Below are 19,167 nucleotides of genomic sequence, written 5' to 3'. Positions count from 1 at the left end.
GTATTTCTAGTATAAAACACTGTCTGTTTTTCTTCTATTGTATACACATCTGTTTTCCTCAAACTATATGGTTCCTGTATGCCTTAGTCTGCGAATAGCTAGACCTGCTACCTCTCTCCTGAACCAGTGGATTGTTAATTTTAGGCTTCTATTCTTTGTCATCTGTAGTGTCATCTCTTAGCAGTTTATTTCTAAATTCTAGCCCTGTATGAAAACTAAGGCAAGAGTATCTTGAGTGATGAAGTTTGAAGCTGAGGTACCTCGTTGGAGCGGTGTGTAGGAAAGATGATACAGCACACACAAGGTTCAGCATAGCTTTGCTTGCTAGTCCTTACTAGTAAAAGCCAAACAAGAATTCTCTCAAATGCCTCTGACCACCCAAGTGGGTCTCATTACCCTCTGTGTAACTCCAGCAGTCAGGGTTCACTTACACAGGCTCTTGACAGCATGTTTTGACTTGGAAGGTTTACTTGAAGCTTGGCCCGTACCCTGCTCTTTCATGATTTCCATAATACAAGCTAGAAACTGGAATTAGGAATGCAATATGCCTTTTTGTTGATGTGTATATGGTTGTCTTTGCTTTCCTGCCTTTGCAGAGAGGAATACCTGCGGTGAGCCCTGACGTGTTAAACCAGTTTCCAGCTGCCCCCGTCCCTACTTTAACTGGATTTCCAATGCCGCTGCCTGCCACAGTGAGCCAGCAGCCCCTGATGCCCTCCGCACCACCGGTCTCCGTGCCCCTGAGCATCGGGCCGGCCGTGATGGGGCTGAGCATCACGGCCCCAGCGGGTGGAGCTGCAGCCCAGCCTTCCGCAGGGTCCCTGCCATCCTCCCCGCCGAGCCAGGTCAGCTCCCTCTTGGTGCCTGGAAAATCTCCGTTGTCCTGGCAAGAGAGTTAGCCCGGCTCTTTCAAAGCTGTGTGCTGACTACAGAGGTAAATGGTTTAAGTAACAGTTTTGCTGTTCAAGTAAACAGCAACAAAAAAATGGACCTGAAATCTGGCACGTGACATCTGAAAACGTGAAGTCATGACACTGCAGAAGGTCTTTTATTTTTTCTGTTTCTTTCTGGTGGCATTAGAAAAGGTACAAAAGCATTCCCTCTTACAAACTAATTGCATTGAAAGAGGATTTTAGTTGTAGTTAGGATTTTGTGATGTACATAAAATGGAATTTTAGGTTAAACTACACAGCAGAATCGACTAGCTGGTAAAATATGTTGGAGTTTTCAGGAGAAGCTGAGAACTATGAAAACCTTTGCTTTACAACACTGTAAATCATGTGGGGGATAAATTTTGCTGTTTGCAAATACGGTTCATCTTTCTTCAGAAAATATTTCTTCTGATGCTTTTGCTGTGTGTATTGATTTTAAATTATTGATTGATTTAAATTATTAATATTTGTCCTGTAGTAAAAGATGACATGATTATGATCAATAATACCGTTAATGTTAAAGGAGCAGAGTTCCTTATTCACCTGTTCTTCATGCATACTACTTGGAATCCGGTACGCCTGTGTGTTTTGAGTTGGGTGAGGTGCAGGCAAAGGGGAAATGCTGACCATGCTAATTTTGCGTGCTAATGTTGACAGGCTTTTTCCTTCTGTTGCCTTTTTTTTTTTTCCCTCTTAAGTCAATCACGCTACTCTGAACTGCTTTCGTGCTATAGGACAATTTGAAAAGACAGCAGTATGGCAATTTACATGTTGTTTGTAATTCAGGTAGTAAAACCAGAAGACGATGACTTCCAGGAGTTTCAAGATGCTTCAAAGTCTGGCTCGCTAGATGACTCTTTCACTGATTTCCAAGGGGACGTAGCTGGCTCCTCCAAAGCAGCCAGTTCACAGCATCGGAGCAGGTAGCAGATCTTTGATTTCCACCCCTTCAGTATTTGAGAACTCTTTTAAGAAAGGAAATGTTTTCCTCTTCTGTGGGTAGCTTTCTAGCCTGTAATTTTCTTCTGTCACCTGACTTCTACTCTGACAGTTTCTTTTGAAGGTTGTTACAAGTACAATTAGGCTTTCTGAATCAAAAATGACATTTGATGTGCCATAGGTGGTTGGCCATTCTTTAGCATTCTAGTCATCATGCTGAGGCAAATGGCGTTTACAAGGTATGGGGATAGGTTTTCAAGTGTTTATATTACTGCACAGGCAATTGAAAGTTACTTCATACTGTGCATTCAGGTGAAAGTCCTACATAAAGCTATTCAGAAAAAATACACCGGGACAGAGGAGTTCTGCATTTAGTGCTGTGTGTTTCCATTAAAAGTATGACTGCATGTTTGTTGGAGTTGATAGAAACCATTTGCTGACATCAAGGTCTTTCTTTAGGCCCTGAATATGGACCCTAAAATTCATGTAAAGAGCACGACATTATACTCTTAAGTAACTGAGAACTCCAGTGGACAGGGTTTTTGTTACTTTTATCGTTTCTCTGGCCAGTGCTTCAGCTTTCGATAACTGACTATAAATCGCAATTGAAATCTCATTCAGACTTCAGCAATCTTGGCTTTTCATTTGGTAGACTGCCAAAACGTAATTCCGGATCAGGCAAGTTTTGTATAACAAAATAAGTAAGCATGTTTACTCCCTTTGAGAGTTTACAATTAATCTTTCAAAGTCCTGTGATTACAAAATTTCAGTGTTGTTCCCTTTTACTGCACATGACAAACTTTTGTGTACCTCCCAGGTGTCTGATTGTAGACATACAAATTTTCTGTGTATTGAGCTGACTGTTCTTAGTTGCAGATAGAACTAGTGCTTTCCAGGTAAGCAGTGATTACTGGTTGCCACCAACAGTGACATCAAGTGGGGATACTAAAACAAATTGTTCTGTTACACCGTGCCTAACAGCATTCTATGTAAGAAATTTAATTTTACTGTTGTCAATCGATGCCACATGTATCTGAAGATGGTCTATTTTAAGTATATCCTAGTTTGTGTTAGGTGTCATTTTGCAATTAAAGTTATTTTGTTACTGAACGTTTTAACAGAAACATTGTAAATTCCACGATGGGAAGTAGGGGATCATAAAAAAAAAAATAAATTAAAAATTATATTTCTTTTTCACTGCAGCAGTTCTCTTTATTCAGTTGTAAAACTGTTCAGTTTTGAACAGAATGTTACAAAGAGCTATAATCTAATTGCTTATGGAGCTTTATTTAAAAAAAAGCCATCTGTAGAGTACAGATGATTAACCATTACATTTGCCAAGATTGCATATCTAATAGCCTGTTTTGCAGTGATGTGAAATTTAATTATATTACCATAAGCTATATTTTTTGACATTGCGCTGTCTGTCTGCAAGCATCACAGACCGTCATTAGCACGTGTGTGCAAGTGCTAGGTTTGTATGTTGCTTGTAGGCTGCTGATAAGGAGATTTAAATGGCTCTGGAAAGATTCTGGCTTCGGGCTGAAGAATGCCATAGAAATTCATTCACGTTTTCAATGTGCATAGTATTGAATGACATAAACTAGAGGTAAAATGCATCATTCATATGTAAAGGATGTTGTTCTGTAGAGCTGCCAAGGTCTGATAAGGGGGCTTGTGTGGAGGGCAAGCAAAGCTCTTGCAGATCTTCTAAATCTTAAGGCAGTTGCTAACATGGTGTTAGGTTATTATGGCAGTTATACTATATAGAGTAGAGTGTGTTTATGTGCAAAAAGATTTGCTTGTGTAACTGTGCACTAATCCTTATTTTGCTGATTTGCACTGAGAGAAATTCAAAGTTACCCTTTCCTTCGTTTTGAACAGTGCTTCCACTTTATTCTCTTAATTTTCCAATATGTAATGAAATATAATCAAAAGTAGATAAGCTGAAACTATGGAGCCGGCAAAATCTCATACAGTTTTAACTCTTTACTGTATCTAGCTCTATCAGGGAGAATTGTCCTTACGCTGCCCTGGGCAAAGTGATAAGTTAAACAGCAGTGATTCCTGGGCTATGTCTGTGTGCTTATTCTCTCCTGTGGCTAAGAATTCCTGTGGTGTAAAGTTCTGGGGTGTTTCGTTCATGTTTTGATGCAAATTAAAATCAAGAATGGTGAAAATTGACTTCTGGCCTAAAGAAATATGATTAGGTGAGATAAATTGCGAATTTACCCATCAGTTACCCAGGTGCCAGTTTACATGCTGTTATTCTTAATAGGTATCAAGGTAGTTTGCATCAGGTTCTTGATTAAGCGCTCTTTAGGGTACAAGCTTAAGCTTAGTGATGCAAATTGTGTAGTCATGATAAGAGGCTTCTTTAAATAAAAACTGGAAATCTAGATTTCCTATGGATAAATTAAGGAACTTTGCTTTTATCTCTTTTGTTTTTAGTGTTCCTTCTTTACTAATGCCACTCCCAGGTAATAAGACACACTCATCAACTGATAAGTATGCTGTGTTTAAAGGAATTGCAACTGAGAAGCCTTCTGAAAGTACGGCTACTTTTGGAGGTAAAAGGAAAAAAATACAACCACTGTGAGCAATTTATTGCAATATTTCATGTCTTGGTTTTGGTATTGATAAGATATTAATATTTAAAAGTCAGAGCAATTATGCCAATATAAAATTTACAATATGAATTCATAATATCTTTATATAAATGTATTTCTTTTCTCGTATTCACTAGATTGTGAAGACAAGTATAGTGCTTTCCGTGAATTAGAACAACCATCAGAGAGCAAATACTTAGGTAAGCAGTGTGTTTTTTGGAGCTGTTTTAACATATTTTCGTTATATTTTTTTAGCAGTTCTCTGTAAACCGCAGAATTTCCATTGTTAGAATTCCAGAATAATGATGCTTCTGCTTTTCTGAACAACTTAGCAGGAAGTATCCTGAAAAAATAATGCAATATACTATTGGAGCAATCTACAAATTGTAGTTCTAGAAGACTGAGCCTCTTCTGAGTGCTTCTGAGTTTTATTTTAAATAATGATATGGTTAAGGAATCATGTATTTTTGGAAGACAGAAGAAGATGCTTCTGGACAAAATTGCAACTTTTTTCTGTTGTTAGGGCAGAATGTAAACTTTTCATGGACTCTGATACTCTAAGAATAAATCTGCTCACTTATTTTGAAATTTGTGTTTAACTGTTTTTGATTGGGAAAAGTAAAACGTAGGTGTCATCTGAGGTACAACATCTGTGTAATTGCAAAAGCAGAGTCTCCCTAAGCATTTTCTAGAACCCTCTATGTCTAACTCATTTATGCAATATAAATGGTAATCTCATCTTTTTAATCAGATGGGAGGAAAAAAAAATCTCAAACTCTACTAACTTTCATGTATTATCAGTAGACAGATCCAAAGATAAACATATTACTAATTTAACCTGATTTCCACAGAGTTATGTTTTACCCAGCATTTTGTTTCATTATTAGAAAACAACTTTAGATTCTAGGATAAAACTGCTTACCTGAGTTCACTCCTACTCCTTATTTTTCAAAGACTGAATTCTTTTTTCAGGCACTGAGTTTCTGAAACTCTTGTAATGTTTTGTGAGGTTCTCATGCTCAGTACCTCTTCCGGATTGAATGCATGCAATGAAATGAAGTAACAACATTTTATCTCTTTCTGTACATGTTCTAAAATATAGAAAATGACTATATTTGCCTGCTGTCTGGGTCTGACCACTCTTAACCCTTTCACCAGCTTACGGTTCTAATGGAAAAGTTTGCAATTCATCAGTAAGTTTAGTTTGCTGTGATGTTTTAGTTTTGATCATTGCATAGCAATTTCATTAATATTTGTATTGTTGCTGGGCCAAGTGTTTGAGTCGGAGGGGAGGGAGAACGGAAGAATATGTCAAGTATAGTCGAGGTCCTTTACTACCATTATAAAGAGTATTCTTTTAATCTTGGTTGAACTAGTTTAATGTATGACACTGTGGTATATTTACGAATGAAATGTTGATGGTGTACTTCTAAAATAGAACAAAATCTGTTTATTGGACACTTGTCTTAAAGTATGCATCAAAACTTTAAAATTACAAGTAGTCTAAGTACATACATGCTGGTGAATGGGTTAACTCAACGTTTTTCATGTTCAAAAGAAATTGCTTTATAAAAAAAAATTGTGTATGAACAGGAAGAAACATAAAATTAGTACACCAAAATGTTTACTGTAAATTCAATGAAGACATTGTTACGTCATGTTTAATGAGGTTTAAATTATAATCCTTACATAGCACGATCTTACATTCGGTAGGTAGCTGAACTAGAGATCTGCACATCTTACGGTTAATCATACTCACATTCATGTGAAAGTCTGTCTCTGAGCTTCTTAGTAAAACTGGAATCAGTCTTAGCAGCAGAAGCTAGAAGATGCCTGAGTTATATTGCATTTACTGAAGTTCTGATCACTGTAATGCTATAGTATGTTTAGGTGAGTCTGGTAGAGGGAAAACATGATAGATTAAGATGAGAACTTAAAAATGTTCTAAAACAACACGTTAGGATCACCACCTTGCATTCTTTTTTGTTTGGGTCTTTGTCCCTCCCACCTGTTGGGTTCCCCACTGTGCCCAGTTGGATAAGCCTATCTGCTGTCTTTTAAGTGACCTATTTTCAAAGTACCTTCAGCCACCAGGCAAGACTCTGGTGTGTCTCTCCTATGTTCCCCTTTCAGCTTATCAGCAGGGTTGCTTTTGTCTCAACCCTCTGCTGACACCCAGGAAGAAACTGCATTTGGGCACTATTTTGAAGGGAGGAAGGGGGGAGAATTGCTTCTGTAAGAAAACAAATACTATATTGATACAAGTGAAACTCAAGATTACGTTCGTTGCTTGGCAAATACGAAAAGGATGAGGTGGGAAAAAGAACTTATGCGGAAGCTGAATAAGACAGTACTGATCACCTTTTGAATCTATTGGTCATGGTGTGTTTTGATATTAACTCAGTGTAAAGGGAATTTAATATGACTTTGAGGCTATTTGAAAGACTTAAGTGTTTGCTGGGATGAATATTAGAATCACTGACCTTGAAACTTGTGTAGTTCATAGAGGTTGAGTTTGCAGTTCTACGTGCATCCTGAGGAATTAATTTATATAGTTTGCATAAAACCTGACATTGCATGAAATAATTTGCTTGCTTGCATGGTGTGAGTATGATGTATTTGTTGTCACTGCACTGTCTTAGTGTTTTTTCATTGTTTTTATTCTCAGGAGATAACCTTGCAGAATTCAAGCCTGGAGGAACCGATGATGGTTTCACAGATTTTAAAACCGCTGACAGTATCTCACCATTAGAGCCACCTACAAAAGACAAAACTTTCCCTGCATCCTTCCCTTCTCTGCCTGTTCAGTCAAAACAGCAAACACAAGCAAAGACCTCTTTGAATCTAGCAGACTTGGATCTCTTTTCCTCTGCTGGAGAAAACAAGCAGCCATCCTTTCCACCTGTGTTTAATACATCAAAATCGGGCTCCTTTCCTCCACCACCCCTTCCATCTACCACTGCCCAACCAGCACCCAGCAAAAGTTCAAGCTTAGCTGATGACTTTGGAGAGTTCAACCTTTTTGGGGAATTTTCTAATTGCGCATCAGCCAGCGGACAAGATGACTTTGCAGATTTTATGGCTTTCAACAACAGCAGTGGATTTTCCGAACAAAAACAAGATGACAAATACAATGCACTTAAGCTAGAGGCCGGTCCTGTTTCTCGGTCTGGCTCGTCTGCCAGCATGGTGAAGAGTGGGCAGAGTTCGGCCACCGCTGCTACGCCCACCAAGTATGATATCTTCAAACAGCTTTCTCTGGAAGGCTCTGGAGCAGGCTTTGAGGAGGCGAAGGACAACCCGCTTTCTTCAGCGAAGAGCGATGATGATTTTGCCGACTTTCACTCTAACAAGTTTTCTTCCGTGTGCAGCAGCGCAGATAAGTCCCTGGTGGACAAAGTCGCAGCTTTCAAGCAGGCCAAAGAAGACTCTGCTTCGGTGAAGTCTCTGGATCTCCCTTCTATTGGCGGCAGCAGTGTCGGCAAGGAGGATTCTGAAGACGCGTTGTCTGTTCAGTTCGACATGAAACTGGCTGATGTGGGAGGAGATCTTAAGCATGTCATGTCTGATAGCTCTTTGGATTTGCCAACAGTTAGTGGCCAGCATCCACCAGCAGCAGGTGAGGAACTGGTTAGATTGCTCTGGTAACGTAGGTGATGGAGATTTCGCTGTTCTTCTGTGTGCTAAATTACAGTATTATGCACTAGTCTTTCAGTAGTGAAAGACTTCTAAATCTGTGCACCTGCTAGCCAACAGCCCCTTAGCAGGGCAGTGTTTATTTTTTGTCTTAGAAGACTATAAATAGATTGAATGATTTGAACTCCATGCCAGTTTATTTTTGAGATTTGACAACATCGTATTACTGGTACCTGTTAGCTATTGTCACTTAAGGGATTCGAGTGGAAAATTTTCTAATGCAGGCAGTGTCATTCCATTTATATTAGCAAGATGAATGGCAAAGAGTCTCACTTTAATCTCTTGGTTTCAGCAAAGCATTTGGCTTGGGGACTTAACCCACTCTGTGCTTCTAAAAGGGTAGGCAGAACACTAATTTGTGCTGTTAATGAAAAGCTGTGTAGTCAACAACACTAGTATATTCCCATTACGGTGGGGTTTAATCTGTGTAGCCAGTACTTTGCAGGACTGCAAGTAGAAGTATTGCATACGCTTTTTAGAGTTAAAACTCTCATTGGAATAATTGTGCAAAGGGCCTGTAAACGCTAGCCTCATGATTGGTAACTCTAGGACCTAAATTTAAAACAACGGGACTCTTAATTTATCCTTATCAGGTTTTCACCTTCTTTAATTTTCCTTTACGAAAGTACTCCTGAGAGAGTGAATTGACCATCTCCAATCTGATCACATATCATAAAACAGATTTCCCAAGTGTCCTGCTTTTTCTTTTCGTATGTACATAGGAAGATAAGATGTAGTTAAATGTTCTGTGGCCTTCAATAATACAGGAACCAGTACTGTGTTCTAGCGACAAGTATTATGCAGTCAAAGGCTTTTCTGAACAGGGGGGAGCATACAAACTGTAAATGTAAAAGCTGTTACTGCAAGAATTGGTTATTTCCATATGAAATATTTCTTCCATTTTTGCAGATATGGGTAGAGAAAATATACAGTACTGTAATTTTGCATTATATGGTATTTTTAAGTAGGGGAGAGAATTAAGTTGGCAACTTTGATGTGGACGATACTGTATAACAGGGTACAAAATATCAGGAATAATTTATTAGCAAAGACATTTAATTTTCATATTACTGCTTGGTAAAATTCCAAGTTGAGCAAGCTGTCGAAAACGTAGCACCTACAGTGTATTCTTGAATGTTTACTTTGGTTTTGAAAGCACCTTTTCCTAATATTTTTCTATCCTCTTTTGGTGGCAGTTTGACTTAATGTAGCTCTTCTACAGGATGTGAGCTTTTGCCACAGAAATCAGTGATTAATAATTGCCATTTGTGGCAGGAAGGACTTTTTTGGTTTGTTAAAAGGGGTTAGCTGATCATGCGCTTGTTGCTAAACTTTTGAACTCTGAAGTATTAATTAGAAGCTATTTTTATTAAACTTAAACAAGTCTGTATTCTCTTATGGTGCCAAGCTAGATGTTTTTCCACAGGGAGAGTTTTATTCCGTTTAACTCTGTTTGGATTTCATAGCAGAGCGTGCTCTGTTACGAATACTTCTGTGCTCATGTGTTCCTTTATGTGTGTTTGGTGCATTTCAAGCTATGAACTGCTGATGTTCAAGTCTTTTTTTTTTTTTTCAGTTTACATAAAGTTAAAAAGCAGATTTTTTTTTTCTCTCAATTTCCTTCAATCTGTAAATCTAATGTCAAAAAGGGACAGTATCCCTCTGTCATCCTCACTGCTGAGAAATGGGAGACTAATCATTGGGAACTGTATGTTTGCAAGCCCTGTGTAACATCTCCAGTGAAACAGCAGCGGGACAGAGGTGCTGATAAGTGATTTGACTTCTCTGACATACCAGTACAGAGGTGTTTATCCTTTGGCTGTTGAGATTTCACGTTGCATAGTTTCCAGGTATGGGCAGGTAGGTTGCTTATGCTGGGAATTAGAAAGAAATCATTGAGTTGCTTCCCATACGACGGACTTTGGTCTCTGGGGGAAGAAAGGTTTACTGTTTTGCTCTCTCCAAAGGGGATACTGTCTCTTTAAACTTTGCTATAATTCTTTGTGCGGAAGGTAGATTATACTAATGTTGCCTGATTTCTCTTGCATTTACTTCGTATAACCCTTTGAGCACTGGCTGCATGCTGTTAGTTTCAACTAGGCTGCTTCTTTTAAACCAAATTTACGTTTCACTCCGAGATGAAAGCATTTTAATTAGCACCTAGTCATGTTACACGAACCTAATTTGTTTTTTGCTGAATGTTGCAGCGAGAGCGTACCCCCGCCCGGGTATTCTCAAAGGGTTATCCATTTGCTGCACTTACAAATCTGTAAAGTACCTTTTTTCTTTGACATTATTGGAGATCTCTGTATATTTTAATCAGCTTCAGGTTTTTTGCTGCTTTTCTAATGTCTAATTTCAACTAAACATTTCCTGTGTGAATGTGCCTTCTCAGATCTGCTTTGATATCTCTCTCCTGCAAGTATTGACCTGCATGCTTTATTCTGATAACGCCCTTACGAGCTCCTATGTATCACTACCTTTTGTGATCTGTAAGTCCTGCTGTGTTAATAAATATTATCTTGGCATATTTTGAAAATGTGGGGATGTGTGTGATTTGTTGCAAACCAGCAATGTATCTCTTCTTTCCTGAAAAATATAAAGTTTAAAGTTATAGTATCCCCTCAAGCTGGCAGGTGCCTTTCTCTTGCAGAGCAGCGTGTGGGTGAGCTTCTTTCTCCTCTTCCAACGCTTTGACCTCGCTCCCTGTGCACTTCTGAAACTTCACGTATCGGGCTAAATAATATTTTTCAAAAGAGTAGTTTTTGAACAGAGGAAATGTGTGGATGGCAGGGTTGTTTCTGTGAGTTGATTCTGAGGGTATGGTGGTAGTTCAGACTGAAGACAGAAGTGACGTTTTCTGTCCTGTGTGTCTCCTCATCTGGATTTCCCTGCTGCCAGCCAAGGTTATGATACGCCTTTGTGAGGAGTACCAACTGGAAAATGTGTTGCTGTCTAGGCCTTTATGAGTAGGAGCCCATTAAACAATATTCTGATACTTATTTAGCTAATCTAGAGTGAGTTAATCGGTGCCCCGCAGTAAAGGATCCTGTTTACTTTTTCTGTTTGGGAAGTCCAGCCTTACTAAATGTTGAAACTTTCAAACATGAATGACAGCTGTAAATTGTGTCATGTAATTATGTCACTTCATATTCCTCCAAATCTTGGGCCACTAACAGTTGGGGTTAACGTCAAATTAGCAGACAAGGTAAAAAGCGAAAAATAATTGAGATGTGGAATTAAGTTAAAGCGTCACACCAGCGCAAACTGGGTTTTTGAAATTCCTTGCCACAAGAGCAAAAACCAGACCAGAAACCAGAATATATTGGGGTTCTTTTTAGTTCTTTACACCAATCTTGAGGGACATTAAAAGAAAAAAGAAAAAAAGAAAAAAGAAAAAAACCCACAAAACAACATCCATCTTTCATTCTAGAGAACCAGTAGGTTATGTCTAACCCTAACGCTTTTTAAACTGAAGGCTTGAACATACACCTGAGAGACTTAATTCTGCAGGGTTTGTGCTATTAGTATTTGTTCAGCTCATCATACCTGAAGGAGGGAGTAATGTTCATGACTCTATTACATTTTTGTCCAGACTGAACAGTCAGATTCACTCACTTGCTCTCATTTAGCATAATTCTGGAAATAGAAGAGCTTAACAACACTTCTTTATCTCGCGAAGGCCTCGAAGGCGAGGGTGCGTACGTGTTTTCTGAGCGCCTTCCCAGCCCAGCCAAAGGGCGCAGAGGCGCAGCAGCCGCCCGGGCTTCTGCAGGACTGAGCCGAGCTGTCTCTCCGCTCCCAACACAAGCTCAGGGGGTCTTTATTTTGCTGTGAAATGTTGTTTGTCATGAGAATTAAAAAATAATTAGCAAATTCTTTAATTCCACAAGGTTTGAAGGCTTTTCTCTCCTTTTTTCGTTCGTGTTAATTTGTCTTACAGTCAGTATCCTTGATGATTTCCACTTTAGCAGTGCTCGGTACAGCCATTCTTTAGTGAAAGTAAATTGGAGTAACTCCCTTATCATTAGCGCTGTTCCAGCCTTCACCAGCTGAGAAATGGGCTTTTGAATTTCTCTGGTTGCCGATAGGCATGACACAGATAGCAGCAGTACGTACCAGCCTCTTTATTCTTCCAGTTTCATCTCTGCCTTTATCAGGTGAAGCCCACTGGAAGTGGTAAGGAGGTGGTGCCTGTCCCCGTCCAGTCTCTGGGCTTCTCGCTCTGGCTGCTGGTGATGCTCCCGGTGTAACACCTCTGGGTTTGGGGCCTTGGTGCTGTTCTGCTAGCTACACCTGCATCACCCTAACAACCACAGAATGACCCAAGAGTTATATTTTTTCATCAGAATATAATATAAACTGAAATAGAAATACTTGAAAGTCTGCTGTGTTGGTTAAAATCACTAAATATATTACAATTTTCTGAATTGTCTTTTTCAGTTTTCTTTAGAATATCACTAGTGCTGCCAAAGGTTTTCCTTAAATGATTAAACTGTTGACATTGAAGGCTCCAGCTTGTAAATTGCCTCCAGCCATAACTTAATTCTTGGTAGTTGAAATAAATTGTTATAGTTGGCTCAAACGAAGGATGTCAAGTTTTTCTGTAGATGAGATAACACTGGGAAACAGTGTTTTAACTGTTTTTCATCCTCTGTCAGTATTCTCCTGTACATTCCTTGGCAGCTATTGCTTTGCCTCTCTCCGGCTGCTGCATGGCTGGCTTGTATAGCTGTAGCTGTCCCCAGGTGATGACCAGGCAGGTTGGATGATGGTTTTGCTAGTTCAAAATGGATGGAAAGTAAGTGGTAAATATTTCAAACCTTTTGCTTTGGAAGAAATACAAATTGGGTTTGGTTTCTAAAGCTTTTGGAAACTTACTGCGTTCCAGCGTAACACTGTGAAGATCACTTTTTCTGTTCATGGTCCACTGGATAACATTTTTAAGGACAAAAAGTGTGGTTACGTTACATTTGAATGGATCTGACTGTGTTTTTACACAGTAGATTTAGGTTTTGCTCATTTTTTTGGATAAAATTTGATGTTTCTCATCAGTTCAGATTCTGTTCTTACTAAAGGTGTCCTCCAGGAGGAAATGGCAGTAGCTCTGTAGCATCTGTCTTTGCCAAGTGTGATGCTTAGTTAAAGTAATTGATTTTTTCTTCCCCGCGTAATCATCTCTTGCTTTGAAAAAAATATTACTGATACACATGCATCTTTTTAAATTTTGGATTGCCATACGAGCAAAATGAAACTTGTATTACATCAGAGGCTAGAACTGCAGCATGGTAACTGGAGCTTTTTTATTCATTACACATATCTGTGGTCTTTAAGAAAAAGGCTGTTGGAGGAGCAGTTCTTAACAGGGCTTAATAAAACAATCTTTTTGCCAATAATCAAGATACATCATGAAGAGTTCTCTAGGGTCAGCCAAGAAGTGCTTTTCACATGTGAACTGCTTCTTCACTTCTAACGTGGTGGCAACTTGCTCTGCTACCTGTCGGGGGGGAAAAGCTCCTCTCTTCTTTACGCAGCAAATGTGCCAAGAGGTCAGATAAGCCTTTAGTTTTGCCCTGGCTGTGACGAAGGTTATGATTTTACTTCCTCTATTCAGAAACGTCTAACTTGTGGCAAATGAGTCTATGAAATGCAGCGCATGGCACAGCAAAATGTTGGGGTGTTTTGCAATAGAATAAAAATACTTATAAAAGCCAGTTTACCTCAGATTATGGACGGTTACACGTATATCCTTATTTTTTCATACTTTTCAAAAAATTGTTTTAGAACTGCTTTAGCTGTAAACACTTTGAACACAGTATTTTTTTCTGTAATAGAATACTCTTAGGAAAGTTTATTCACCAGAGTAATCCTTCGTAACTATCCAAATAAATAAAATGTACATAATTGAACTATTACGTTTCATCTCAGCTCTTCCACACGTGCAGATGGGTTTCATGTCTGCATGAATTCACGTAGAGAATCTTGAATCTTAGTTTGTGAATAATTAAAATACTGTTCTGGCTTCCCTGCCGTGAGCTATTGGTTGCAGGCGAAGGACGGGGCGCTCAGGATTCCCACCGAAGCCTGGTGCCCATTCTGCCTGTCCCTGAGCCAGGATCCGATCAGGAGGGATGCACTGACCTGGCCCTTTAGGATGTGTTGTCAGCTCAAGCTCTTAGCGGTTATCGAAGAAATCATTCACAACAGAATGTGAATGTGCAGATCTTCACAGTAGGATCATCACTCTTTCTTTTCATTTCCTGGGGAACACCGAAACAATAGCGATGCTTAAATCTTTGCTGGGTTTTGGAGTCAACGCAAATTGAAAAAAAAGAGGTTGCCTAGTACACTGTGGTATTTTCAAGATCCCAGGATTAATTACAGTCTGCTAACATTTTGGAGGTTATTCTGGCATTCTCTTTAATGCTAGCGAAGCTTTCATTTAACTTCTTTAAACAAAACCGTATATTTGAGAGCACAAGGTGTGGTTTCTTGTGATAAATTACTGATCCCTTGCAAGTCAGCTCCTTTTCACCTCAGAGCCTTCTTTCTGTTCAGTTTTGCCATAAGCGGGTGTTTTCATCTCTTGTCTGTTTACCCTTCTGTAAACTGCTTGCTCTACAAATCTAATATTCAAGTGGCACTTTGAAATCTTCCTGCCTGCACGCAAGGTGCTAAGGTTTGTTATTGAGATGCTGTCGTCTGCAACTGCAGCAGCTGCAGGAAGATCTGACGGCTGACACACCGTGCCTCGCTGACCCATCGCAACGGGCCTTTTATTGTAGTAGCCATTACGCTCTGTCATTATATTGTATATTTATTGGACTTTTTAATTAGCAACGTATGTGGGTCATGCCTGGAAAGCAGCCTAAAGCGTAGCGTGCCCTCCCCTTCCAGTAAAATGAATAAATGAAGGCAGAAATGTTTTGTTAAAATGTCTTAAACCTCAGGGTGGTGTGGCCGGATTGAATAAAGAGGGCAGCTGGAAAGTCAGCTTGTTCCCAGCCTGGCTGTATTAAACCCGAGTTGCTGCTCCTGTGTGCCAGCCAGTTAAGACCATGATGTTTATCAGAAGAGTCTCGGCTAAAACAATGCTAAGAGAATATATTTTCTGGTTTGGGTTTGCTTTACCTCAAGACCGTTTGACCCTAGGCACTGAGCAGCGGCTGAATGTCTAATCCAAACTGACAATTGTTAATGCTGGAAAACAAATGCCAAATGTAGTATAGTAGGGCTTGCTTTTTTTTTTTTTAATGCTTTAATGAAAACTACCCAGCCCCTGGCTCTCTGTGCCTTCACTATGGATCAATCTCAGTCTAAACGTGAAAGATCAGTTGAATGAGTAGCGGACAAAGCCCAGGAGAGCCTGGTCGCTGTGCAGGCTCCTCTGCTGGCTTTAACGTAAGCAACCAGGCTATATCTCACACCTGCTCATGGCAGTGAGAAGAACCTATTGGCCCATATAATTGCCAGGTGAGTATAAATGTTTGGAGCTTTCTGCAAAATAATTGGATTTTCCCTATACTTAACTGAATAAATAGTTTGTAAAATCTAAAACACGATCTTTGCAATATTCATGTCATTCCTGGAGCCTGTAAGTTTGAAGAGTCAGCCGTACGGCACTGCTGTAACTGTGATAAGCTTAAACAGAACTTCTGGTTTTTAAAAATACTTGCAGCACATTTTTTATACCTTATTTGTATCAAAGCATGAATATAGAATTAAAGTGTATTAATATTTTATCGGAGGGAATGGAAAAGTTAGCCTAGTCTTCTGTGTGGTTGGTTTTGATAAGATGAAATAATGCGATAAGATGTTTGAGTTGCTGATGTTTACATTTTGATTGTGAGTTCTGCAGCCAGCGTCAGAAAACTGAGCTGGTGATCTGTGCAATCTGTACTGTCTAGAAACATTTATTTATTTTTTTTTTTAGCATTTCTTCACTACCCGTAGTGGGATGGTGACTTTCGGCTTAAAATATAAGACAATATTCAAAGGTCAAGGCTTGCATTTATTAAATGGAGAAATTTTTGTATTAAATGCTTAGGTATTTCTCAGATTATTTTTGTGCAAACTCTGGTTTAATCCTCATTGAAACAACAGTTCATTGTGTTTGTTCTTGCCGTTCTTTAAGACTCTTAGCAAGTTGCTATTGTTTTTATACAGTGTGGAGAGATTAACATTTGAACTTCAGCGTCTAATTGTAGGGATTTGTTTTCCTCAGATATAGATGACTTAAAATGTGCCCCATTTGGAAGCTATAACAGTGGGTCTGCAGTCAGCAGCCTGGCAAGCTATGACTGGTCCGACAAAGACGACATTCATCAGGGCAAGAAGCTCTCCTCCTTTGTCCAGTCTTCAGGAAGTGGATCCTCTGCGGCTACTTCTGTCCTTCAGAAGAAGGAGACCTTGTTTGGCAGCTCAGAAAACATTACCATGACAACAGTTTCCAAAGTGACAACCTTTTCTAGTGAGGATGCTTTACAGGATGTTTCCTTTGCAGCCTTTGCAAACTTTAAAGACTCTGGACCGATACCTGGCGGTCCAAGTGACGATGACATTGGAGACTTTGGTGATTTTGCAAGACCTTCATCAGAAGCACAGGATGCAGCAGCTGACACAAAGCAAGAGGCAGATTTCCTTGCTAGTGGTATCTCTTCTGAACTGCAAAGAGAGTCCACAGATGACTTTGGAGAATTCCAAAGTGAAAAGCCAAAAATCAGCAAGTTTGACTTCTTGGTGGCAACTTCCCAAGGCAAGGTGAAATCGAGTGAAGAAATGATCAAGAGTGAGCTGGCTACCTTTGACCTGTCTGTTCAAGGTAAGCCTGCTCGGGGAGGAGGAAGCTCATAATGCGTGTGCTTATCAAAGGCTCATTTTTCTAATCAAATTATAAATTAGCTAATAGGCGTTGTTCCAAAGGCTACTGGAAATGAGCTGAATCTTCTAATTGATTTCTGTGGCATTTGGAGCGGGTCTCTTTCAAGAAGTAAAATATTTGTTGTGCCAAGAAATTATAAGGATTGAGGGAGTGGGGAAATTTGCACCAGCCACCGAGTAAATAGAAGGCTTTATTCTTCTGGAGTAGTAGGGTGACCCTTGCTACCACTGTAATTATTTTAAATAGTCTGTGCCTTTATGGGTAAAAGAATAACTTGTTTATAACCTAACTTTTTAGGGTCTCATAAAAGGAGCTTAAGCCTAGGTGACAGAGAAATAAGTCGCTCTTCACCTTTACCAGTTTTGGAACAGCCATTTAGAGATCGTTCAAATACTCTAAGTGAGAAGCCTGCTTTGCCCGTCATCAGAGACAAATACAAAGACTTGACTGGGGAAGTTGAGGTAAGGAATTATCTGGAATACAAGTAAATTGGCAATGCCTTTCATCAGTGTGATAGCAAGGGTGTTTGTATCCAGCTCTTTGGGACTTTGAACTTAGGGTATGATTCTAAGATGGCATATGGGTAAGCTTAGATATTTTGACTGGAAACTGCTCATAAAGGAGGTTTCTTCTCTCCTGCCTTTAAAGTCTTGTGAAGTGGGCAAAATGCTGCTGTTGTCTGAAACTCAGTCAGAATCACTTGACCTTGCAGTCTAAGCTTGTAACTGGAAATTAGTTACGACTTAAATCTGATCCCAGCTTTGGCACTGAGACCATTGGCTTTGGGAAATGGCTTAACTTTTTTGGCTGTGTGGTAGTTATTTCTCTTGCTCGTCTTTAGAATAGATGGTAGAAGGCCTCAGATTAAATTGTGCTAATCCCCATTTCTAGAAGAGTAGACCGGTAACAAATGTGTCGGGAGCAGGTATGTGCAAAGCAAACTTTTATACGTTCTTCCTTTTGAAACTAATTCTAATCCCAGAAATCAAATTTTAGAGTTCAGGTGCAAAGAGAATATTTAAAGAATGGGGGAAGAATTAGGAATAGGTATGTTAAAAGTTTACATAGCTAATCTGCAAATAGTCTTAAAATACTTGTTGACTGTATGTCTATTGTGATAGGAGAAAAGGAAGTGTGTGTAGGGACAAGATTCAGACTGTCCTTTTCTTTCAAATAGGAAAGTGAGAGGTATGCGTATGAATGGCAGAGATGCTTGGAGAGTGCCCTGCAAGTAAGTGTGTAGCCTCCTCCGAAACCTTGTCCTCCTCCCCGTAGGTACCACCTCATTCGGTGTTTAAGACCGTACAGGCGTAGAAAGGGTGTGAACCAGCCCGAGGGGATTACAGTTTTTAAACCAAAAGCTGTCGCACAGGCGGAGCGTTACCTCCTCGGTTACAGACCCTGTGCTAATCTCCCTGTCATTTGTGATTAGTTTGGCTTTTGCCTACGTTTTCCAGTTAACTAGTTGATGTGGTGTTCCTGTGGTTGGGGTGCCCAGCCAGGCATGCGGTTCGGGCACGGATCCCAGCGCCTGGCTCTTCAGCCCTTCTTGAGACACGGCCTTGTTTGGGACGCTGTGCGGAGGGGCCGTTAATGTTCTGGTAACGGGTGTCAGATGTTTCACAGCCAGACTAGTTTTCCTTAAAATTTCTTCTTTGCATTTGAGTATTAGACGGCCAAAACTGTGAATGCTATTATTAAACTAGCTAGCAGTGCATTCATACTCTTAAAACTATTACTTTGGTAATGAAAGTATTTGGGGGAATACGTTCAGGTTTTACATGTGCGTACTTTTCCCCAATCTATTTACAGCTACAGCATGAGTATATAAAAACATCTGGTGCTGTATGGCAATCATTACTTATTTAATTTGCCTCCTTTTTTGTATAACAGTTTCTGTTGGGGACAATTTTGTTCGTAATCATTATTTTAAGGTAGATAACACGATCATTTCATGAAATTTGTTTCCACCAGGTCATAAAGAAAGCAAATGATACCTTAAATGGAATAAGTAGTTCATCCGTTTGCACTGAAGTTATCCAGTCTGCTCAAGGCATGGAGTATTTACTGGGTATGTTTTCATTTACCGTGTCTCTTACATTGGAAGGTC

General features: G+C 39.6%; 1 protein-coding gene across 1 annotated transcript in view; it reads left to right on the top strand.

The window, feature by feature from the left end:
* The window catches only part of SYNRG (synergin, gamma), a 34,470-nt gene that overhangs the window by 10,335 nt on the left and 4,968 nt on the right, over window positions 1-19,167 (top strand). Inside the window, exons 9-17 of the mRNA XM_009698340.1 lie at window positions 597-845; window positions 1,719-1,855; window positions 4,323-4,441; window positions 4,618-4,680; window positions 7,149-8,099; window positions 16,401-16,997; window positions 17,355-17,518; window positions 18,235-18,288; window positions 19,032-19,128. Coding sequence (XP_009696642.1) covers window positions 597-845; window positions 1,719-1,855; window positions 4,323-4,441; window positions 4,618-4,680; window positions 7,149-8,099; window positions 16,401-16,997; window positions 17,355-17,518; window positions 18,235-18,288; window positions 19,032-19,128 — 2,431 coding nt within the window. The remainder of the gene's footprint in view (window positions 1-596; window positions 846-1,718; window positions 1,856-4,322; window positions 4,442-4,617; window positions 4,681-7,148; window positions 8,100-16,400; window positions 16,998-17,354; window positions 17,519-18,234; window positions 18,289-19,031; window positions 19,129-19,167) is intronic.

Source organism: Cariama cristata, unplaced genomic scaffold (genome assembly GCF_000690535.1).
Source record: "Cariama cristata isolate BGI_N322 unplaced genomic scaffold, ASM69053v1 scaffold25944, whole genome shotgun sequence".
Classification (NCBI taxonomy): domain Eukaryota; kingdom Metazoa; phylum Chordata; class Aves; order Cariamiformes; family Cariamidae; genus Cariama; species Cariama cristata.
This window is presented reverse-complemented; position numbering and strand designations above follow the sequence as displayed.